General features: G+C 40.9%; 1 protein-coding gene across 1 annotated transcript in view; it reads left to right on the top strand.

Annotated features, from left to right (window-relative positions):
* Nucleotides 1-25,531, top strand: part of yap1 (Yes1 associated transcriptional regulator) — a 62,629-nt gene that overhangs the window by 8,382 nt on the left and 28,716 nt on the right. The window contains exon 3 of the mRNA XM_022664924.2: nucleotides 22,384-22,502. Within this exon, the coding sequence (XP_022520645.2) occupies nucleotides 22,384-22,502 (119 nt within the window). The remainder of the gene's footprint in view (nucleotides 1-22,383; nucleotides 22,503-25,531) is intronic.

The following is a 25,531-nucleotide window of genomic DNA, read 5'->3' as shown; positions in this document are numbered from 1 at the left end:
ACAGTAGATGGATGGATGGATATATGGGTCAGTAGATAGATATACAGATGGATGGATGGATAGATATATGGATGGATAGATATACGGGTAGACTTATGGATGATGGATGGATACAAGGATATATTTTCGTGTAGATGTATGGATGGATGAATGAATGGGTGGATAGATAGATAGATATACACATGGATGGATATACGGATAAATTTACGGATGGATGGATGGATGGATAAATACAGTTGATGGATTGATGGATTGATGGATATATGGGTGAATAGATAGATATACATATGGATGGATAGATATATATATGGGTAGATTTATGGATGATGGATGGATAGAAGGATATATTTTTGTATGGATGGATAAATACAGTAGATGGATGGATGGATGAATGGGTGGATAGATAGATATACAGATGGATGGATAGGTATATGGATGGATGGATAGATATATGGGTAGATTTCCATATGGATGGATAAATACAGTAGTTGGATGGATGGATGAATGAATGGGTAGGTGTATAGATAGATGGACGGATGGATGGATGGGTATGTGGATGGATAGATATTTGGGTAGATTTACAGATGGATGGACTGATGTACAGTTAGATGGATTTATGGATTGATGTACGTATAGATTTACGAATGGATGGATAAATGGATGTAAAGTGGAAGGATGGATAGATAGATGGATGGATAGATGGATGGATAGATGGATAGATCCTGTTCCTGTAAACTGCGCTGTGTTGGAGAACGTTGTTTATCTTGTGTAAAAGGCGGGTTTGACTCACTTCACATGACTCCTCTTATCACATCTCTCTCTTTATCTCTCTCTCTCTCTCACTATCTCTCTCTCTCTCTCTCTCTCTCTCTCTCTCTCTCTCTCTCTCTCTCTCTCTCTCTCTCTCTTTTCCTGGGGTTTGTAATTGACGGCCCGTCTGACCAATCGCGTCTGAACGAACATGATTACCCTCAGATTTACTGGAGAAAAAGGGAGAGCTTTTGAAGCCAGATGTTTTGGAGGAGAAACATCTGGAGAACATCTGCTGTGTTATGGAGCGGTTGTGCTTAAAGTGGCGCAGAAAAAAAACTAAAACTCACTGCGGGAGGGGGAGGGGGCTGATGTATCGTCCTAGAAATTATGGCGATAAATGATATTATTGTCATTTTAAGATTTTTTGATATTGATATCGATATTGTGTTTTTTAAAATACATATAATACATGTATAAAACATGTAATATACATTACAAATTGTATTGCCACGTTTTAGTACCAGTACCTACATAGTAAATAAATAATAAAGTGATCCAGACTATAAAGGAACACATAGTAATCATGTGCAGTAATCATGTAGTAACTTAAAAGTGTTAAACAAACAAATACTGAGGGTTTCTGAGTTTGGAAACTCTGATGAACTTATCCTGATGAGTGCCAGTTTCATCATCATCAACATTTTTGATGGTCTTTTTGCAGTGACTGCACTTGAGGATGCTTTTAAAGTTCTTGAACTTCCTCTTTTCAGATTGACTGACCTTCATTTATTTCTTAAAGTATTTTTTTTCTTTATTTAGTTGAGCAGTATGAGCTCCTCATAATCTGGATTAGAACATTATTAAAATATTCACTATTTACTGTATACCTGTAACTCTACCTCTTCACTACTTTACTTTAACTGATGCTCTCAAACACTTTATCTCTCGCCCGGGGAGTCCCCCCACTCTGTGTGTGGGCATTGTTTGATCTCTATACACTGTCTCTTTGGGCCTGAATGCACAAATGAGGAGTGTCAGAGTTGAACCCTTTTTCCCTGGATGTAGACCACTACCCACCTCCCCCCCCCCCTCCACACGCACACGCACACACACACACACACACACACAGTGTCCCCCTTCCCCGTCCCCCTTTTTGTTTGCGGGTCGGGTGGGATGGGAAGCGTATTTTCTGTTTGTTGTTGACCTCGGCCCTGTTTGTGGTCCACTTTCCCACAGGATGCCCATTTAGTTTGTCAACAACTGCTCGTTTTTCTCACTGTGAACACCCATTTGACCCCACAGGGTACATACGGGGGGGGTTATAATACAGGATATAGCGATATTACATCATGATCAGTGTTGGGCACGTTACTTTGAAAAAGTAATTAGTTATAGTTACTAGTTACTTCTCCAAAAAATTAACTAACGGAGTTACTCCACTATAAAAGTATCTAGTTACCAGTAAAATAACTATTTGTGTTACTTTTATTTTAAAAGAACAAAAGAAAATAAATTATGTAATTACTATTATTATTATTATTATTATTAGAAAAATAACAAACGAAAATGACCCCAAAATGTTGACAAAAATATAATCGAATTAATTTCAAAACAGAGAAACGTAAAACTCCACACGACCAGAGAAAATTACTAAGACTTGTAATACTGAAAAAAATACTGAAAAACCAAATACGTGTCTGGGGATAAAATTAAACAAACCAAACCACACTCAAAGGAAAAATGTATATATAAACAAAACAAAAGAATGGACAAAAACAACACAATACAGACAAAGAATAATAAATAACAAGACAGTGTGCAAATTTTGCAGTGTGCAAAAAAGACCAGGTGAGGTAGTAATTACTCTATTACACAGTGTGCAATAGAGTCCAGTGAGGTAGTAGGGTTTTTAGTGCTTTCCATTTTCTGGGGTAAGTGGGGTAACAGTGTGTGTGCATGTACAGAAAAACCATCGGTTCAGTCTCTGCAGTTGAGGAGTCTGATGGCTTGGGGGTAGAAGCTGTTGCAGAATCTGGTCGTGCTGGACCGGATGCTGCGGTACCTTCTTCCCGAAGGCAGGAGGGAGAACAGTTTGTGTGAGGGATGGGTGGGGTCATTCACAATGCTGGTTGCTTTGCGGATGCTGCGGGTGGTGTAAATGTCCGTGATGGAGGGGAGAGAGACGCCAATGATCCTCTCAGCTGTCCTCACAATACGCTGGAGGGTCTTGCGGTCAGAGACGGTGCAGGTCCCAAACCAGGCAGTGATGCAGCTGCTCAAGATGCTCTCAATGGTCCCTCTAACAGCTTCACCAAGGAGGAAAAGAGAAAAAACGGAGCAGCTAAAGAGAGCTTAACCTCCTTAAAACGGAACTTGGCCTGTCCACGTCTAAAAAGAATCTCTCATTAACCTCTACAAATTCTACAAATATCTGATAGTTAAAAAAACATGTAACGGGCATTCCTATGTTCCTATAATATTCCTACCTGGAGTAAAGCCGACGAACAGTGAAATGGTGATGATAGGAAGAGATAAAGCAACAGACTTTTAACCCAATCAGCTTAATAACTCCTTAACACATCAGTGCTGCAGTTTTTACAAACGGTAGCATTTCTTTCGAGATCTTTCTAGATGTGTTTATACTATATTTTCCAAGACGGACATCCTTCAAGCACAATTAAAGATCAGATCAGACAATCTACACAAGATGCTGCATAGGTCACTCAAATCTAACACATAGACACCTTATAACTAATGACGGAATACCATCTTGTCAACCGTGCAAAATCCCACTAACAATGAAACACATTCTCATCGACTGTCCTGCTTATATCAATGTAAGACAATTTTAATATCAAGAAAAGAAAATAAAAAACCCACCAGGCAAGATTTTAAAGTTTTAATCACATCTTAACCTCATACGTCTAATTTAATACATCTGCAGTGAGTTACATTTCCCTTATCATGCTGTAACATTTGAACAGCTGTACTCTATCTAGACATATAAAACCAAGTGTTTGCCACAGATAGCCAAATTTGTGCTGAAGTGGCAATAAAACCCCAACAACCAGCCGTATTTTCTGCACTATAAGGCACACTGTCAATAAATGTATATTTTCTGGTCTGTTTTCATACATAAGGCGCACTGGGTTATAAGGTGCATTATGCAACACTAGTAAGGAACAGGGGTGTCACCATGTTTTCCTTCTAATTCATCAGGCCTCGCCGCTGGGTGGCGAAAACTGTAAAGCTAACCTAATTTCAGTAAACAAAACTGTAATTCGTAAGTCAAACGAGTGCTGGATGTTAATCTACACACATCTACACTCTCTCCTGAAAACGGTTTATTTGGGTGAGTAAAGAACTTCTGTTTATTTACAGTAATCTAAAATTTTCAGAATTTCACGTTTCTTAGTGGTTTGCTGTAATATTGTGATATTTTAGGGTGATATTGCCCAGCCCGTGTGTGTGTGTGTGTGTGTGTGTGTGTGTGTTTGACTCATCCTCTGCTCTTTGATGTGTCCGTGTGATCAGCAGGAGCTGTATTTGCGGTCGGGTTGGGTGTGAGTCACTGGGCTGTAGTGACTCCCGACAGCGACCGAAAGCTTTTCCGCTTCGGCATGAATGGGAACACAGCCGGTGACGCAGCCGTGACACTGCACCAACACACACACACACACACACACAGAAGAGAAACAGAAAGAACAAGAGAGAGATAGAGATAAAGAGAAAGAGAGAGAGAGTCTTGGCCTTTGTTTTGTTGTTGAAACAGTGAACATTATTCAGCCCAGACGCCAGCGGACCCTCATGTGAGCCCGACAGAAATAGAGACACACACACACACACACACACCACACACACACACACACACACACACACCACACACACACACACACACACACACACACACACTCTAGATAAAAAGTTCACAGAGGAACTGAAAGGTCACGGTTCTCTCTGAATGTCAGCGCTGGTGGCGGTGTTGATTGTATCCGTGCTGGAGGTGAAGCTCTCGGGCACTCTGTATTTTCCCAGGATCTTAAACGCAGAAATTAAAGCTGCTTTGTGTCCTAAAATCTGATTGGCTGACAGAAAAACCCAGTTTGTAACATTAAATGATGACCCTATTAATTAATCCCCATTAAACAGCAACAGAACTTCTGAATATATCTACACTGATGGGTATGGTGGTCTGGAAATGAGGTGTGTTCAGGTACATTGATGGTACGTTTATTGCTATCTTGACTACAGAAAACGCAGGTGCTCCACTGACTGAACACAGACTAGACAGACATCAACAGTCAGACGTGCTATCTTGGCAACACGGGTGCAAGCAGTAAACATCAACAATAAACCGAATACTAAATAAAATATAACATTCCTGTTCCTGTAAATGAGCTGCTGGAGTTGGGCACGTCCAGGTAGCTGCGCCATTAAAATAGCAATCCGCCAAAGTCAGAGCTCACCTGGCTCCTAAAAGGAAGTGACACTCTGATTGGTTTATTTCACGTTACGCCCAAAATTTACCACACCCATGATTTAATTAAGTGAAATAGTTCCTGCCTTTTGTCCCTTTTGAGCTACACAAGGTGTACTTTTCCCATTGTTACGATAGCAAAGACACAATGACGACGCTCTAAATCAAGCTGCATGGTTGAAGGCTCGCCTATATAGCTAATTGGAACTAAATCACTTGAATCTCTCAAATCCAGATGCCAATATTGATGATAAATTCATAATAAATTGATCCATACCATAGAAAGCTAATGCCCACAGTGAACAAAACCAGTCCAGGTAGCTGCACTGTTAAAATAGCAATCCGCCAAAGTTAGTGCGCACCTGGCTTTTAATGGGAATGGCGAGCGACACAATGAACACACCCACAACTAAGAATTAGTACATGCCTTCATTGCATGTTTTGAGCCGTGCATGGTGCACTTTTCCCGTCGTTACGATAGCAAAGACTCACCGATACGCCATAAATCATGCGTGGTCAGTTGCTTGCCTATGCTAGGGCTGTGCCATATCATATCGTACGCAATAGTATTGCCAAATATTGTGAACGATATTATACCCTGAAATGTTTTGCCATATCACCCACCCCTAATTAACACATCAGGCAGGATACTACTTTTTTTGCTGTTTTTAGCAAAAGAAAAATTCACACTGTTCTCATTTTCTGTTCTATATCTACTAGAGACAGATTATATCTGTCCAGTATCATTTACTTCAGTCTTGGATATGTGGAGATATTTGGACTTCTGTTAGAAATATACATATCGTATGCAATAATACAATTTAATATTCATTTTTGTTGCAGTAGTGTATTCTTAAAATCCTTTTTTTTGTTTAATTCAGTGTTTTGTCATATCGCCAAAAGTATCGTTATCGCAAAAATACCGCAAGATATTGTGATATTATTTTAGGACCGTATCGCCCACCGCTAGCCTATACATTGCTAAAAAAAAAAAAGGGGATAAGAGGAAGTTTATCATCAGTTTGTATTCATTCCCCCCTTTCTCTCTCTCTCTCTTTCTCTCTCCCTCCCTCTCGCTCTCTCGCCCCACCCCCTTGTCTGCCAGCTTCCATTATAAACCCCATTGAAGAGAAGAGTGGGAAAAGGTCAACATGGTGTGTTGACCTATTCTTTTGGCCCCTCTTCTCCCCCAGCAGTTTGCTGTGAGCTTTGATTTATAATGGTGGTCCGGGGGGGGGGGGGGGGGGGGGTTACCTTGTTTAGTTCTCGCCTGCCTGTTTAGAGATCGTTTCAGGGCCGGGGCGGCGCACCACCCCCCCTGCCCCCCCCCGGCGGCGGAGGGGAAAGGGCTTTGCGGGGCAGAAGTGCTCAGGCCGGGGTCATAAACTAATGAAGGTTCTAATTTAGAGACTGAAGCCAAATAGAGGGACTAATCAGGGTTTCCGCTGCCTTATTAAAGCCAGAGCGCTGCCCTCGGGGCAGGGGGGGCAATGGGAACCGGTCCCCTACACCCCTGTGTGGGGCAGGTCATTATGTATGAGATTTTGTAAGTGTAGTTAACTTTATATTCCAATATATCTCTGTAGAATAGGGCTGCAACTAATGATTATTTTAGTAGTTGATTAATCTGATGATTACTTTTTTCGATTATTCGATTATTCAACGATTATTTCTGCCATGTCCTCCATCTCTAAATACAATAGAAAAAGCTGACCATAAGGTTTAAAAGGCATTTAAATGTCTGGATGTTGTTAAAACGTGGGAAGTACTGATATTTATTGAGTTAATGTGTTATCTGTTGTGTTTGGGCACTTTTAAAGACACAGACTAAGTTGAGTGTGATTGTAAAATGTTATAATTAATCATGAAAAACTGGTGAGTTTGAATTAAGTTGCCTGAAATTATATTTTTCTTGCTTTTCTGTATTTGGTGTGAAATATTCTTAATTATTATTGGTTTTCCTCTAAATAATGTTTTCAGTACATCCCTAAGTTATAAATGCGTCAGAATTAGGGTTGTCAACATTAATCTGGAAACATTAACATTAATCGCGTGACTCATTAGCAGTTTAATTTAGCGCTCTAACACAGCTACGCTTACTGTTGAGTTATATGAGGCAGATTACACACACTTGGAATATGTGGAATATGGAGCTACACCCGCATTTATTTTCTCCATTAAAACCTTCAGTTAAACTCACTAACTCAGCACATTACAATCTTCTAGTTTAAAAAGCATCAAAAACTACCTTAAGATGATATAGTAAAAGAAGTCTTAGTCTTGGAGAAGAAAAATGTAATTATTTGTGAATAATCAAATAATTAGATTGCTATTAGATACTATTAAATTTGCCAATAAGTTTACGTACTATGTTAGTTGCAAGTAGTATCTGAAAACTTTTAACTTTTTTTATTTTAATAGTGTTCGTCTGTTAAGTGCATTGTTAGGAAGTACTTGTCAATTTATTTGCATGTTGTAGAGATTGAATAGAGATTGCAAACGTACTCTAATAACTGTAATATCCATTGCGCTCGGAGTAAAGCGCAGTTACACAGTTCCGATACATCAGCTCACAGATGTACAGTTGTGCTGATCGACATCATTCTAGAAGTCATGAGGGGAAAGAGTGACACATACCCACTTAAAGAGAGAGCGAGGCCAATTGTGCTCTCTCAGGGCAAGCTGCATGACTGGGATTCGAACCAACGATCTCCCAAGTACAATTTCTGCTTAAATGATATTTTATAGTGCATACAGTTAGGACTGCACGATATTGAAAGGAGAAAATTATATTGGGTGGGATACATTGTGATTTGTTGTATTTTGAGTAAGACGGTGCAACTGCAAAGCTAATGCAGCTAATGCTAATACAGAAGTGTGTGTTTGTGTGTAGAGTTGCCGCCATCTTGGGTGGTTCCTCCTGCATTTGGCTGCCAGCTTTTGTTTTTCGTCATGTAGGTGAGGAAGACCCTGCTGGCGAGGGGGAAACTCGGGCATAAGTGTTTTAATTAGCACCACTGGGTGATCTCCAACCTGCCACTCCACCAGCCACTGGCAGTGTGGCAGCAGCTCCATAAACCCGCAGCCGCCCCTCCGTTTCCTTACCTAGCTGTTAACATTAGCACTCGCGCTGGTTCAGGAAATGGCTCGGCTCCGTCCACTGCAGGTTAGAAAAACAGCAGAGCGCGAGGCGAGGTCCGTCTGCACAGTGTCCTCCATGTGTCCTCTTTCTGTCCTCCATGTGTCCACCTTCTGTCCTCCATGTGTCCTCTGTACTGCTCCACAAATGGTCCGATTCAAGCTGTTTAATTGAGAAGCCGGGGTAAACACTGCAGCGTTTGTCCTGAGTTTACTCAGCTCTGAAGTGCCGTTTGCTGAGCTGCAGGAGGCGGTTCAGATCCTGAGAGCTCTCTGCTGGCTTTAGGAGTTATTTATTCAACTTACAAATTAATCACGAATAGTCGATTAATCACGATTATTTTTATCATGTCATCCATCTGTGTTCTCTTTTTGTTGAGGCTCCGGATTCAATGCATGTTTTACTGCATACTATTTTAGTCGTTGACTATCTGGCGATTATTTTTTTATGTATAGGTGATTAATCACGATTATTTTTAATCCAGTGATCCAGTGCATGCAATTTTAGCAGTCAACTAATTTGACTATTTTTTCCGATTAGTCAATTCATCGTGAGTGTTTTTACTGCATGGCATTTTAGTAGTCATCTACTAGCTGTAGATATAATTTTTTGAGTAGTCGATTAATCATGATTATTTTTATCATGCCGTCCATCTGTGTTTCCTATTGGTGAGGCTCCTGATCCAGTGCATGCTATTTTAGTAGTCGACTAACTGACAATTATTTTCGATTATTCGATTAATCATGATTATTTTCACTGCATGCCGTTTTAGTGGTCGATTAACTGGCGATTTTATTTTTTGATTGGTTGATTAATCATGATTATTTTATCATGCCTCCATTTGTGTTTCCTATTGGCGAGGCTCCTGATCCATTGCATATTTTACTGCACGCCATTTTAGTAGACGACTTATTTGACAATCATTTTTTCAATTATTCGATTAATCGTGTTTATTTTTTATCATGCTGTTTTAGTCGTCTACTAGCTGATGATTATTTTTTTTCTGATAAGTTGATTAATCACGATTATTTTTTATTATGCCATCCATTTGGGGTTCCTAATGGTGAGGCTACCAAAATGTACTGTGTTGTGAACGTCTGTGGCAACCTTAGATATTGAGCTAGTTTAAGCTTCAGAGTTTAAGGGCAGGTTTTAGACAAATTTGGGTGGGATTTTTTGCTTGACCTGGCAACCTTGGCTGCAGCTGGTTGTAACTCGCTCTCTGCTTTTCTGCATCACCCTGAAAACAATAGAAGCGTCTATGTGGGTAATGTAATGAGCTAATTTACAGTGAGAATGGGTGTTGTCTTGTCCCTTATCTGCTGTGTTTACAGATCTACCTTTTTGGATATACAAAGAAAGAGCTGTATACTTTTATTTATAGAACACACACACACACACACACACAGGCATCTTCCTGTGAGTGTATGTGTACAACACCTTTAGCCCAGACATCAATACACCCTGTGTCGCTGCTTGTCCGTCTGTGTGGGCGGGGTCAATCTGAACAGCGGCGTTTTCAGCTCCGACTGTTTACAGTTCCCACAGCCCGACCCCTCACCCTCACCTCACCCTCACACACTGCCTCACTTTCACCCTCCCTCACCTCACCTTTACACGGATTTACACTATCGATTTCCCAGCTGTCCGCTATCTGCACACAGAGCTGCGCTGTGATTGGTTCTGAGGGGTGTGATGTTTCCCATATGTTCAACAAGTTGGGCAATGTGCCAACTTAATATTGCCATTAGGTAACCAATAATAAACATACAGATTTGTGTTATGAACTAGTATGAAAGTATTATTTATTGAGCCCTTAACCTTTTTAATACCCCAGCAGACACCTCAACATCAGTAGTCCTATTCGAATGTACCTAAGCATTGCAATTTTGATTATAAATTTACTTCAGTATTACTATTCTGATGATGCATTGACCTCAGCATTGCTGCTCAAATACTAAACCTACCCTTCTATTCACACATTTACATCAGCATTGCAATTTTAGTCATGAATTTACCTCAGTAGTTTTATTCTAATCATACATTACCTCAGAAATAATCCTGTAATTACCTCAGCATTGCTTTTCCAATCATGTTTTTACCTCAGCAGTGCAATTCTAATCATAAATTTACCTTGCCATTGCTATTCTATTAATGAATTTACCCCAGCATTGCAATTTCAGTCATAAATTTACCTATTAATCTATTCCAATGGTGCAGTAACTTAAATATTGCTGCTGAAATCAAACACTTACCATTCTATTCACACACTTACCTCAGAATTTAACTCAGTAGTTTTATTCTAATCATGCATTTACCTCAGAAGTAATGTTCAAACCCTACATTTGCTTCAGCAGTGCTGTTCTAATCATGTTTTTAACCTTAGTAGTGCTGTTCTAATCATGACTAATCATAATCTTGCCATTGTTTTTCTATTAATGAATTTACCTCAGCATTGCAATTTTAGTCATGCATTTACCTCAGCAGTGCTATTTCTATTGTTAGTGAATTTATCTCAGCATTGCAATTTTAGTCATGAATCTGCCTCAGTAGTTCAATGCTAATCATACATTTACCTCAGAAGTAATGTTTTAAATCAAAAAGTGCTGCTCTAATCATGAATTTACCTCACTATTGCTATTCTATTAATTAGTTTACTTCAGCCATGCTATGCTATTCTAATCATACGTTTAGCTCACCAGTGCTTCTTAAGCTCTCCCTTCTGCCCTGCCTCTAAACCCATACATCACCCAGTGCTCCTCACATTTTTTTGGAGTCAGCTTAAATCAAAGAAGAGTTTGGTGCCTATTTTAGTTCTTTTACCTTAATTTTTTTTTTTTTTTTTTTACGGATCGCTTACTTTAGCAACGTCAGTATATCGCAATAACAATAAACAATCAATGTATTCTGCACCCTTAGCTGCAGCTAGTGTTAGCGGACTGTGTGATATGAGCTTTCCTTCAAAGAGGAACCCGAGTATGGCCTGGGGTCGAGAGGTCAGCCGGTAATCTCTGCTGCTGATGATGTCCTGCTGATGGAGGACTGAACCATGTCCTGCTCACATCACGTCCAGCCCCGCCATCGTGCTGCTCCGCTCGCCGGAGCGTGAGCTGTAGGAAGCTGAGGCCTGTTCCTCACAGAGAGCTTTTGTAGTTTGAGCTCCTGGGTGTGCAGTTTGTCCCGGTCACTGTGCTGGATGAACCCGAACCCGAGGCAGAGGATGGTTCTGAATGGCCGGGTCTGTGTGTGTCGGGTTCTGCTGATGTGCTCGACTGAGCAGAGCCCTGTCTGAAAGCTCAGTCAGAGATACCGGGTTATCACAGGGTAGTTCCTTATTAAAAGTGAGGGATCCACCCAGTTCTGGACTGGAAACCGGGTCAGAGACGGGGAGAACTGGGTTATGACTGGTGTGGGAACAGGCGAGTCATCACAGTGCACGGTTCAAAACTACTCTCTGCATATAAAGTGAATTTGCAGTAAACCAGAACATGTTTTGTATTTTGCATTCTTCAAAGTAACACTAATCATATTTTTACCTAAGCAGTGCTGTTCTATACATTAGTTTAGCTGGATATTGCTCTTCTATTAATGAATTTACCTCAGCAGTGCTATTCTAATCATACATTTACCTCAGAAGTAATGTTCAAATCGTGATTTTTGTCTCAGCAGTGCTGTTCTAATCACATTTTTACCCCAGCAGTGCTGTTCTAATCATGACTTGCCTCACCATTGCTATTCTATTAATGAATTAATTAGTATGTTGCAATGCTAAAGCTGTGATAGGGATGCTAACATTGTAGTAGTGAGACCAGTGACTGGATGATCACAAGCCATCAATCCAAACTGAACTGCTTGAATTTCTGCACCAGGAGTAAAGCAGCATAAAGTTATCCAAAAGCAGTGTGTAAGACTGGTGGAGGAGAACATGATGCCAAGATGCATGATTTTAACTGTGATTGAAAACCATCAGGGTTATTCCACCAAATATTGATTTCTGAACTCTTAAACTCTTAATGAATATAAGCTTGTTTTCTTTGCGTTATTTGAGATCTGAAAGCCATTTCTCATTTTCTGTAAATAAATGCTCTAAATGAGAATATTTTTATTTGGAATTTGGGAGAAATGTTGTCTGTAGTTTATAGAACAAAACAACAATTTTCATTTTACTCAAACATAAACCTATAAATAACAAAATCAGAGAAACTGATTCAGAAACTGAAGTGCTCTCTTTTTTTTTTTTTTTTTTTCTCCCCCCCCCCAAAACTGTATATATAGTTGTAATGTAAATTCACACACACACACACACACACACACACACACACACACGGCTCTGCCCTAAACAGGTTGTGACCAGTCTGGGGTTGTGCCCCCCACCCTCCGTTTCTCTTATAAATAACAGCACAATAAACAGGGTCCTGATAATTGGGCCATCAATCAAAGCTGTGTTTGTGGCTGGGTGGGTGCAGTACTGGGCCCAGCACTGTGAGCCCCCCACACACACACACACACACACACTGCTCACCCCCCAACCAACACCACCCACCCCCATCGTCCAGAGTTACCCCTGTTCACGGACTTCCTCCACTAAGACTACAGTGATGACAGCTGGAACAAGAACCTGAAACAGACCCTCAGGCACTCTCCCTGTCTTTCTCTCTCTTCTGTCTGTCTGTCTCTTTTTCTCTCTCTCTGTCTTTCTCTATGACATAGCTAGTATAGTAACCCTGCCTTTCCATTTGTTTGCTTACCAAAGTTTACCTTATGTCATTTACAGTATGACTTAAAAACAAAAAGTACTGCTGAATTATAGGGTAGCTCTAAAGTAAAGTAGTTCTATGGCTAAACTAGCACTGCTCTCACTCACTCACTGTCTGTCTGTCTGTCTGTCTGTCGGTCTCTCTCTCTCTCTCTCTCTCTCTCTCTCGCTCTTTCTCTATGAGATATTTAGGATAGTAATTAAGCCCTTATGTTTGTTTGTGTCTAAAATAACTTGGGTAAATTTACTGATTGAAAAAAGCACAGCTGAAGTAAATGATGAGAATGGATCTACTAAGGTTTTAGCACTCTGTTTATCTGTCTGTCTGTCACTCTCCCTCTGTCTCTCTCTCTAGTCTTTAATTACTTAATTCTAATACTCTTAGAATACTCTTTTGTAACTTTTGATTGCAATAGCACTGCTAAGGTAAATATATGATTAGAATAGATCTTCCAATGTAGGTATCCTCTAACACTAACACACTCTGTCTCTCTCTCTTAGTCTGTCTATCTCTCTGTCTCGCTCTCTCAGTATCTGTTTTGGTCTCTCTCTCTCTCTCTCTCTCTCATAGTCGGTCTGTCCCTCTGTCTGTCTGTCTCTCTCTCTCTGTCTATCTCTCTCCCTCATTTTGTGTATCTCTCTCTCTCTTTGTCTATCTTTCTGTCTCTCTCTCTGTATCTCTCTCCCTCGTTCTGTCTATCGCTCTCTCTCTGTCTCTGTGTGTCTGTCTCTCTCCCTCGGCCTTTCTATGTCTGTCGTTTCTTTGTTTCTCTCTCACTGTCTGTCTCCTTCTGTCTGTGTCTGTCTCTCTCTCTCAATCTCTGTGTGTTTGTCTCTCTCTGTCTAACTCTTCTCAATTCAAAGAAGCTTTATTGGCCTGACCGTTGTAAATAAGTGTTGCCAAAGCATGAATTAATGAATTAATTGATTAATTGAAAAAAAAAAAAACTATTTGTCTGTTAACATCAATGCATATATAAATAGTTCTCTCAGTCTTTCTCTGTCTTCTGTCTCAGATTTTTACAAAAGGATATATATATATATATATATATGTATACATATATATATATATATATATGTATGTATGTAAAATATATGTAACTGTAAGGAAAATGGTCATCAGTAATATATACTATAAATGTAATAATTACTGTATAAGTGAACAGTCTCACTCTTTTGATAGAAACTGGCACCTTAGTACTAGAACTACCTCAGTAGTCCCCTTCACTGCCTGTGTGAAAGTGCAGCGAGGGTCCGAGGGGTCCTCAGAGCGAAACTTTCCGTCTGTGTAACTATAAACTCCCGATCTCGTAATGCCCCCCAGCTGGGGGCCGTCAGTGCCGGTAGTCATGGCGCGGCGCTGTGGACGGTATGGTAGCGCTGGATACTGTTGCTATAGGTGTTGGTTTGCAGTGTCTGCTGGCGGGTTTACAGACGGTCTGGCTGATTTAACTGCGCTGATGAATGACTGGCACTGGTCACTTATTGACTCGCTGCCCAAACCAACAAACGTCTGCTTCTCACAGTTATTTTTACATTATTATTTATACATTACAGCACTTATATATCAATGAGTCGACGATACTTTGGTTATCTGACGATTTTTTTCAGATTAGTCGGTTAGTCAACGACTATTTCTGCCATCTTTAAAAAAACAATAGAAACAGCAGAACATGAGGTTTAAATGGCATTTAAGTATGTGAATGTTGTTTAAACGTGGAAATAATTTAGTGATTTAATATGTAATCTGTTGTGTTTGGGCACTTTGTGTAATGTGGTACTGTTAGAAATGAACGATTAGTCGCCTATGAAATTTGAAGTTGACAAATTTAAATAATCGACATTGTCGATTACATGGACCAATCGTTGCAGCCCTATTGTTGATGTTGCACTGATGTTTTAGAATGTTTTTGTATGGTTGTGAAAATTTGCCTTGAAGGCCTGGAAAAGTTGCTATCCTAGCTATCTCCTAGAAAGAGAGAGAGAGCTAGAGCAGTGTTATTTTATCTCAGTAGATCTATTCTAATAATTTACTTCAGCTATTCATTGATTAAAGTGTATGAACCCTGTAAGGAGCACGGTCCCCTCCTCCCATAGATAAAGAACATGGTAAGTGTGTCTGTATTTCTGCATGTTGTTTATTTTGGCTGGAGTTCGGTTTTCCTGTCGTTTGCCAGTACTTTCCCCGAGTCCTGAGCCTCGGCGGTGAGGCAGGCCAGTGAGCCGGGGGTCTGCAGTGGGTTTACTCTCAGACTGAAGGCCTGAAAAGAACATGGCCTGAGCAGACGGAGAGAGTGAGGCAACGATAAGGCTTTCTGGCCTGAGTACAATAACACATTGTGTGTGTGTGTGTGTGTATAAAGTGTGTGTGTGTGTTTTGAGTAGGAAGAAGGTTTTGTTTTTCAGTCTGTTATTAGTCTGATTCAGCTTTTTTGGCCTGAAAACTCTCTTATTTGGAAGTTTTGGAGGAAAATGAAGCAGAAGTTTAGAGTTACGTCACTGTGGAGAACCCAGATCTGTCTGTTTTGGCCGAGGCTCGGGCCTTCCGCCCGTGAGGGCCTCCGTCTGAGCCTCTGAGTGGAGGAAATAAGCAGGACAGACAGTGCTTTACTGTTTGTGTGTGTGTGTGTTGTCACTGACGTGATGAAACCTTATAGTTCTGAAATGGAAACTTCACAGAGGGATGCAGAAATTTAATGTTTTAATGTAACGACTCTATTTTACTTTTATTTAGGTCAGGCATTCTCAGTAGGCAGCCATAACATTAAAACCACTTGCAAAAAAAAAAAAAAAACTTTGGCCAACAGCATTTCCACTGCATGGCTGAAGTAAATTCATGATAAGGATAGCTCTTTTCAGTAAAATTCATAAGTAGAAAAGCTGTACTGAGGTAAATGTATTATTAGAATAGCTCTGATGAGGTAAATACATGATTTAGAATGCCTCTGCTGAAGTGAATTATTGTTTCGAATAGATCTGCTGAGGTAAATTCATGAGAAGAAAAGCTCTGTTGAAGTAAATTTCATGATTAGAATAGCTCTAGTGTGGTAAACGTATGATTTAGAATAGCTCTGCTATGGTAAATTTATGATTAAGAATAGCTCTGCTGAGGTAGATGTATGGTTAGAATAGCTCGGCTGAGGTAAATGTATATTTAGAATAGCTCTGCTGAGGTAAATGTATATTTAGAATAGCTCTACTGAGGTAAATTCATAATTAAAATGGCTCCGCTGAGGTAAATGTAAGGTTACGTACACTACAGACCTAATCCATCTAACTTTGCTAATGTAGTGTTAGCACACTGGCTACAGACCTCATCCATTCAAAAAAAAAAAAAAGTATCTTTCGGCCCAACACGACCCATCTAAACTGATCTAAACTTTTGCTCATCACTACTGCAGTGTTAGCACCACTCGGCTAGCCAATAGGCAGCTTCCTCTGTCTTTAATCCCTCCCACTAGCCGGTTTTGTTGCCTCAAGTATGGGTCTAATTTTAACTGTTTAAACGTGCAAAAATAGGGGTTTTATTGTGATTGTGCGTGTGTGCGTGTGTGCGTGTGTGTGTGTGTGTGTGTGTGTGTGCGTGTGTGTGTTGCTCTGAGGACTAATAAAGCCCACCTGTGCGAGCTTGCCTGCTTCTAACCTTACCCTGAAACCCAAGAGAGGAGATCTGCGCCTACACACACACACACACACACAAACACACACATATCCTGTGCTCCAATTAAAACTAGTACACATGCACGCACGCTCACACACACTTACACGTATGCACGCTCACACAACCCGCTACCCTCTTCCCCCCTTCTCTCTCCCTCTCCCTCTTTCTCAGTCCGTTTCCAGCAGTACTCTCGTTAGAGACGGGGTGTGTGTTTGGGTGGGGGTGTGTTTAGGTATTTGGACGGGTGGGGTGGGGGTCCGGGTCAGGGTGAGGGAAAGTGTACCAGCGCCTCTGAAACCCATTCAGAGCTGGAGATGTGAGGGATTGCTTCCGCGCTCCTTGTTTTCCTCTTTTCTTTTTTCCTCTTCTGTGTCCTTTTTTTCCCTGGTGGTCATCCCCCCATACCCTTAGCCCCGCCCTCACATCCCTCAGCTCCGCCCCTTTCACCCACCCCTCCCTCCAAAATGACCCTCTCCGAGAGGCCCCCCCAGTTGTGTGTGTGTGTGTGTGTGTGTGTGTGTGTGTGTGTGTGTTTGTGTGTGTGTGTGTGTGTGTGTGTGTTTGTGTGTGTGTGTGTGTGTGTGTGTGTGTGTGTGTGTGTGTGTGTGTGTGTGTGTGTGTGTGTGTGTGTGTGTGTGGCAGGTCCTTTGATCAGTAAAGCATAAACAAGAGGGGGCTGGAAAATGGGTGGCTTAGTGAAGGGGGAGAAGTGCTGAGTCAGTCTCTCTTTTCTCTCTTTTTCTTTTTCTCTCTCTCGCTCCTCCTTTTTGCTTCTTTCTTTTTGACTCTTTCTCTTTTGTACTGTCAGTTTGTCTCTCTCTCTGTTTTTCTCTCTCTTTCCTTTGCCCCCCGGTTGCACCAGCTGGACGAAAGTTCAAACGTAGGCTAGCGTCACAAAAAAGTTAGTTACAAACTAAATAATAACTTAAAATTTACAAAAAAGTTACAAAACTACAGATTGCAAATACAGCTCTGAAAAAACTGAAGAGAGCACTTTAGTTTCTCCCAAATTCCAAATAAAAATATTGTCATTTAGAGCATTTATTTGCAGAAATAACGAAAGAAGAGCTTTCAGACCTTTAGAACTTTATATTCATGAAGTTTTAAGAGTTCAGAAATCTATATTTGGTGGAATAACCCTGCTTTTTAATCACCGATTTCATGCATCTTGGCATCATGTTCTCCTCCACCAGTCTTACACACTGGGCAGTGTGCCAAGTCCTGCTGGAAAATGAAATCCACATCTCCATAAAAGTTGTCAGTAGCAGAGGGAAGCATGAAGTGCTGTAAGATTTTGTGGGAAAACAAAACTGCACTGACTTTAGACTTGATAATAAAACACAGTGGATCAACACCAGCAGATGACAGACATGTCTCTCCAAACCATCACTGATTGGTGGAAACTTCACACTAGACCTCAAGCAGTTTGGACTGTGTGTCTCTCCACTCTTCCTCCAGACTCTGATCCCTTGATTTACTTTAAATGAAATGTAAAATTTACTGATGATCAGTGATGGTTTGGAGGAGAGACATGTCTGTCATCTGCTGGTGTTGATCCACTGTGTTTTATTATCAAGTCTAAAGTCAGTTTGGTCTACAGACTTGACTATAAAGACACTGGCCGAGTGCAGCTAGCTGCTGATCTCTGGCTCCAGCAGCTCCACTCCGTTTTGTCTGCAGAGACTAAAAATAGGAGGAGTGTTTGTGGAGTTGGAGTGAAGAGCGGTGGAGCTGCAGAGTCAACTTTACCCCAGATTACATGTGATCTGCTCACGAGCTGCAGACTGCAGGATCACTCGCTCCAGAGCAACACAAAGAACACGCACACACTTACTAACATGTGTTTATTCAGTGGTTAAACACAGAGCACAGGCAGGGGGGTGGGGAGAGGGTAGGGACGCTGGTTTCTTGGGGGTTTACAGGGTGACTTTAAGCATGTTGTAAACTTCCACATACGTAACAGAGATTTAGCAAACTGGTGCATCCCCAGCTAAAACTACGGCCCGATCCCATCTCTAACTTGTGCCCCTAACCCTTGTTTATTAGTATATATAGTTTAGTATATAACTAGCTACCAAGATGAACTTCTAGCAATTTTTTATGCTTGTTGTGAAAAAAATGGCCATGAAGCACACATTGAAACTACACATTAAACTATGGTAATATAGCTAGTTTTAGTGTATTATTGTAACTTTACCCTACCTTCAACTCAACCCATTCCTCAGATCAATTCTACCCCACCATCAACTCAACCCAACCCCTATAATCCAACCCTACAATCAACTCAACCCAACCCCTATAATCCTACCCTACAATTAACTCAACCCAACCATTAACCCAACCCAATCCTCAAATCAACTCTACCCTACCCTCTACTCAACCCATTCCTCAAATCAATTCTACCCCACCATCAACTTAACCCCTATAATCTTACCCTACTATCAACCCAACAACTCCAAACCCTCTAATCCTACCCTATCAACTCAACCCACAACTCAACCCAACCCTCTAGTCCTACCCTACCATCCACTTAACCCAACCATTAACCCAACCCAACCCTCAAATAAACTCTACCCCACCCTCCACTCAACCCAACACTCTAATCCTACCCTATCAACTCAACTCAACTCTACCCTACCCTCCACTCAACTCAACAACCAAACCCTCTAATCCTACCCTATCAACTCAACCCACAACTCAACCAAACCTTCTAATCCTACCCTACTATCAACTCAACCCAACCCTCAAATCAACTCTACCCTACCCTCCACTCAACCCAACAACTCAACCCAACCCTCTAATGCTACTCTACTATCAACTCAACTCACAACTCAACCCAACCCTCTAATCCTTCCCTACCATCAACTCAACCCAACCATTAACCCAACCCAACCCTCAAATAAACTCTACCCTACCTACTCAACCCAGAACTCTAATCCTACCCTACGATCAACTCTACTCAACTCCACACTCTAATCCTACCGTTGACTAAACCAAGTTATGTACCGTGAGCACAGAGTTGCTGCAGACAGGTAATGCAGTTCTGAGCTGTTTTACTGACCATATTTTTTGCAAAAACTCACAATAATGATAAAAACACAAAATTTATAAAATATATAACAACTAACGTCCACACTCATATCCCAGACTTGCAATTACATACTAATACTAATATTGTACTTATAATATGTAACAATAAACCACAATAATTTCATTTAATTAATTCGGTCTGTTTAATTTGGCTCTTTCTGAGTAAATCTGAATTTACGCAACCTGTAATTACAGTGATTAAAGACAGAATAATAAAGTGAGAGACTTTTCTCCACAATCCACACTTTCTCTTTCTCTTTTCTTCTTCTCCTCCTCCGTTACTGAGAGCTCCAGGCGGTGCGGCGGGGAAGCATTTGTAATTATTGCTTTGTTGGGACTTGTAGTTTGATTAAGATGGAAGGCTAATAGAGGGAAAGGCCTGGCTGGCAGGCCGGGACTGGGCCATTCAGGCGGGGTCACGCCTCGGGCTCCTCCCAGCCGGCTCTTTCTCCCGCTGCCGCTCGACACACTGAAGTGTCGCAGCCTATTGAAGGATCTGGCGCCACTTTTCCAAACGCTTTCACCTGCCGGACAAAGCCTCAGACAGAGCTACGACCCCCGAAAGGCCGGACCCTATTCAGCCCGGTCCCCACACTTGCCTCCGCTCGCAGCGCCGGCCTCTCGCTGCACACTCGAGGGGTTTTGTCATTGAAAAATATGGAAGAAAAGAAGTTTAAAACGTTTTTTTCTGATACGTGTCACCTTTAAAATACTTTTTTAAAACTGCAATTATTAACCAGAGCCCAGAACGACCACAAACCTGCATCCAGGTGTTACAGAAAAAAAACTATTAGTTCTTTGGGCAGTGTGCCAAGTCCTGCTGGAAAATACTCTTAATACTTAAAGGCCTGAATAACATTTTAATAACATATAGAACATTTTCAACAAATCTAATGAATAGTTTGACTCCATAATGCACACAAAACTTGATTTCCTTTGGCTGCTGCACTTGCGCAGATCTCCACATCTCCAGATCTACAAACTAAAAACTCTGCAAAGACTCCCTCCTAGATGACATATATATTTATAGTATTTTACCCCAATCTACACTACTAGCTTTTACTAGTCTTTTGTTGTCCACTGTTTATCTATTTGCACATTTGCACTGCTAAATTATTATATACCTCATACTTGCATTGTCTTTATGTCTGACATCAGTCATCCTCACGTTTCTACTGTGTTTAGCTGTACTACCCTCTTTACGTGGACACTAAAGGACTCTACTTAATACATTTATACTTTATATATTATTGTATCTTTATCTGTATCTTATCTGTGTTTCTATCTCATCCTTCTTTTGTAACTTCAGTGTACTGTGTATATCTGCTACTGGATGTGTAGAGTTTAATTCTGGGAGCAATGAAGTATCTATCTCCATCTACACTAGCATGCTGATGCTCTTGGTGTTGAAGGGCGGGGTTTATCCTTGAACTGATGCTTGTGTCACAAAAACCCATAATTCATATTTCATACTTCATCCAGTGGCCAATCTCCTCATTAATAAAATCTCTTCAGTTCTCAGCAGGCTCTAAACGTTCAGTTTGAAGTGGATAAAATGGATATAGAACTGTGTCACATCAGGCTGCATAATATTGTATCATGATATTTAAAGCTTAAATCGATTAGCTTCAGAATTCCAGGTTCAGGTTTGACTTTAGCTCTCCAGGTTTAGCTTTAGCTTTAGCTCTCCAGGTTTAGCTTTAGCTTTAGCTCTCCAGGTTTAGCTTTAGCTCTCCAGGTTTAGCTTTAGCTTTAGCTCTCCAGGTTTAGCTTTAGATTTAGCTCTCCAGCTTTAGCTCTCCAGGTTTAGCTTTAGCTCTCCAGGTTTAGCTTTAGCTTTCCAGGTTTAGCTTTAGCTCTCCAGGTTTAGCTTTAGCTTTAGCTCTCCAGCTTTAGCTCTACAGCTTTAGATTTAGCTCTCCAGGTTTAACATTAACTTTCCACGATCAGCTTTGTTGTCTCTAGGTTTAGCTTTATCTCTTCTGGTTTAGCGTTAGGTTTTTCTCTCCAGGTTTAGCTTTAGCTCTCCATGTTTAGCTTTGTCTCTCAAGGATTAGCTTTAACTCTCCAGGTTTATCTTTGGCTCTCTTGGTTTAGCTTTAGCTCTAGCTCTCCAGGTTTAACTTCAGCCTTATCCCTCTAGGTTTAGCTTTAGCTCTCCTGGTTTAGTTTTAGGTTTATCTCTCTAGGTTCAACTTTAGCTCTCCTGGTTTAGCTTAAGCTTTGTATCTCCATGTTTAGTTATAACTCTCCAGGTTTAGCTTTAACTCTCCAGGTTTAGCTTTAACTCTCCAGGTTTAGCTTTAACTCTCCAGGTTTAGCTTTAACTCTCCAGGTTTAGCTTGAACTCAACAGGTTTAGCTTGAACTCTCCAGGTTTAGCTTTAGCTCTACCGGTTTTGCCTTAGGTTTATCTCTCCTGGTTTAGCTTTATCTTTATCTAGCTTATTTCATGTATAGTGTTTGTGTTGTTGTTCTTCTCTTACGTCTGCTTCTTTCTCTCTACAGCCACATTGACCAGTCCACCACCTGGCAGGACCCCAGGAAGGCCATGCTGCAGATGAACCAGCCTCCCCCGGGCAGCCCTGTGCCTGTTCAACAGCAAAACCTGCTAAACCCAGCCTCAGGTCAGAAACTAGCACACACACACACACACACACAAACACACACACACACACCTTTCTTATGCAGATTAACCCAGATTTTAGGATCAGCAGCAAATTTTGTGTAACAGGAGTTTCAGTTTAGTTCTCAAGCTCAGAGACTGTAGCGATATTAGCATTAGCTGCTAAGCGCTAGCGCTATTATCGGCCTGTAGCCTGCTGCCAACCCCGGCTAGCACTGCTGGAGCAGCATTAGCATTAGCTGCTAACTGCAATAAGCGCTAGCTATTTTGCCGTTCAGAGGGCAGTATATCTGACTGTATCCTGCTGCCAACCCCGGCTAGCACTGCTGGAGCAGCATTAACATTAGTCACTAAATAGACATGTAATGATGCTGCACCTTCTTATCTGGTGTGCCTTTTAGTGTTTTCATTCTTTGCCTCCAGTCAGACTCCTTTTTTTAAGCAGTGCTTGTTTTTTTCCACCAAATAAAATAAAATTCATCCCACAAGAGGTTAAATAAATCTATAATATTACCCACTCACAGTTTTACACATTAAATTCAGTGTGTATTAAAAGTATCCTTCAAGCTACAGTATTAATATATTTAAAATGACTATAGTTACTTCCAGAGTATCCAGAGTTTTAGTGAGTTTATTGAACTGGTATACTGCCCAGCACTATTATTAATCAATGCTAATATTAAAAATCAATATTTGTAAACTATCTATACGCAGTCTGCGCATCTCCCAGCACTCAAACACGTCATCAATCAAACCCCGCCCCTCAGAGCCGATGGCGGCGGCTGCGTGTGAATAGAAGCTGGGTTGAGGGAGTGTCTGCAGGAGCGATCCTCACAAAGCTGATGCTTATCTGACGAGGGGGAGCCGCCTGCAGGATCTACTGCAGACGTAAAACATGACCGGTCCTGCCCAACATCTCCACAGCACCTCCTCCACACCCTGCCCACACCCTGCCTAAAACCAACCCCCCCCCAAAAAAAACTTCTACTGGTGTTAGGAAGAGCGCTGGCTTCTTAGTATTTACATTAATTCGTTAAAGTTACATTACATTACATTTAGCAGACGCTTTTATTCAAAACAACTTACAAATAATGATTTACATTATAGAGCAATAGAGGATCTAGAAGTTAAAGGTAAAAAACATCTTGAGACAGGGCCTAAAGGAGGTCAAATGGAAATAATGGGATAGAGAAGTGAAGGAGGGGAAGAAGGAAATGAGGTTAGAAGTAGTTAGTGTGTTAGAGGTGTTAGGAGAGTAAGTGCTCTTTGAAGAGCTCTGTCTTCAGGAGTTTATTAAAGATAGTGAGAGATTCTCCTGATCTGGTAGTAGAAGGTGGTTTGTGCCACCATGGGGGTGTGTGTGAATTTACATTACAACTATATATACAGTTTTGGGGGGGGAGAGAAAAAAAAAAAAAAAAGAGAGAGCACTTCAGTTTCTGAATCAGTTTCTCTGATTTTACTATTTATAGGTTTATGTTTGAGTAAAATGAACATTGTTGTTTTATTCTATAAACTACAGACAACATTTCTCCCAAATTCCAAATAAAATATTGTCATTTAGAGCATTTATTTACAGAAAATGAGAAATGGCTGAAATAACAAAAAAAAAAAAAGATGCAGAGCTTTCAGACCTCAAATAATGCAAAGAAAGTTCATATTCATAAAGTTTTAAGAGGAATAACCCTAATGGTTTTTAATCCCAGTTTTTTTTTTCATGCATCTCGGCATCATGTTCTCCTCCACCAGTCTTACACACTGCTTTTGGATAACTTTATGCTGCTTTACTCCTGTTGCAAAAAATTCAAGCAGTTCAGTTTGGTGGTTTGATGGTTTGTGATCATCCATCTTCCTCTTGATTATATTCCAGAGGTTTTCAATTTGTTAAAATCAAAGAAACTCATCAAAGTGTAGTACTAAAGTAGTTTAGAGGCCAACATGTTTCTGTCTTCACCAGTAGGAAGTTCCAGTGGAGGAATCGACAACAGATAATCGTGACTAATCAACTAATTAAACAAATGATTGTCAGATTAGTTGACTACTAAAATAGTCATTAGTTGCAGCCCTGCTGCAGTAATTGGGAGGAATGTTGGTATGGCACTAGTTGAGACGTGAGATGACCACTACTTGTATCGGGAGTTGGATGGTCTGTCGTGTTGGAAACAGTCAATTCTCTCTGATGTTACAAAATGCAAAGCGGCAGGACCGAACAACGGAGGCCACGTGGTTTGCACCCAGGTTCCTAGCGACCTGTGTCTGAGAGAAAGATTCCCTTTTCCCCCCCAACAAAGTGCGAACCTGCAAAACTTGTAAGAACCGGCCTGTTTCTCCACTGCTTTAAGGAGTCACTCACTGTTGAGGCATGTGCAATAGTCACATGTTGCAAAGTTTTGCTTCTTGACACAAGAAGTAGATACACAGCACTGTCTCTGTGTCTGTGTGAGTGACAGGCTGCTGTTTCCTGAGAAGCGCGAGTTTTGCGTAGATATACAGTTTTGTGTGGATATTTCCAGTTACAGCTGAATTCATGCTTTTAATCCCAGAAAAAAGCTCTTATTTACCTTTTAAAAAGCCATTTACCTGGCTGATTAAAGGGCCAATTACTGTTGTTTTGCTGTTTTTCTCGAGTTTTGAGAGCTTGGCGCTGACTCAGCTCTTGATAGGCCGGATGCGAAAACGCGTTTAGCTGAAGATGATGTTCCTTCATCCGTACGGATATGTCATTAATTTATTCCAGGCTCCTTAAGAACCCAATTTTACATTAATGTTAAGATTCTGCGACCAGTGACCCTACCTTTTCTGAACACACACTCCAGTAGATGCACTATTCTACACTATTCCAACAGGACAATGCTCGTCCACACACTGCTGCTGCAATCTTAAGATCTTGAGCCTTGAAGACGCATAAAGATGCTAAATCATGTCCAGCTGTATTAAAAATTTGACATTCAACATCAACCTTTCCCATTCAATCACCCCTTCTGTACAATCTGCAGGACCTGTGTGGAACATTAAGAACCTCTACAACTC

Source organism: Astyanax mexicanus, chromosome 9 (assembly GCF_023375975.1).
Source record: "Astyanax mexicanus isolate ESR-SI-001 chromosome 9, AstMex3_surface, whole genome shotgun sequence".
In the NCBI taxonomy this organism is placed as follows: domain Eukaryota; kingdom Metazoa; phylum Chordata; class Actinopteri; order Characiformes; family Acestrorhamphidae; genus Astyanax; species Astyanax mexicanus.
The sequence above is the reverse complement of the archived record's forward strand: the minus strand, read 5'-3'. Positions and strand labels throughout refer to the sequence as shown.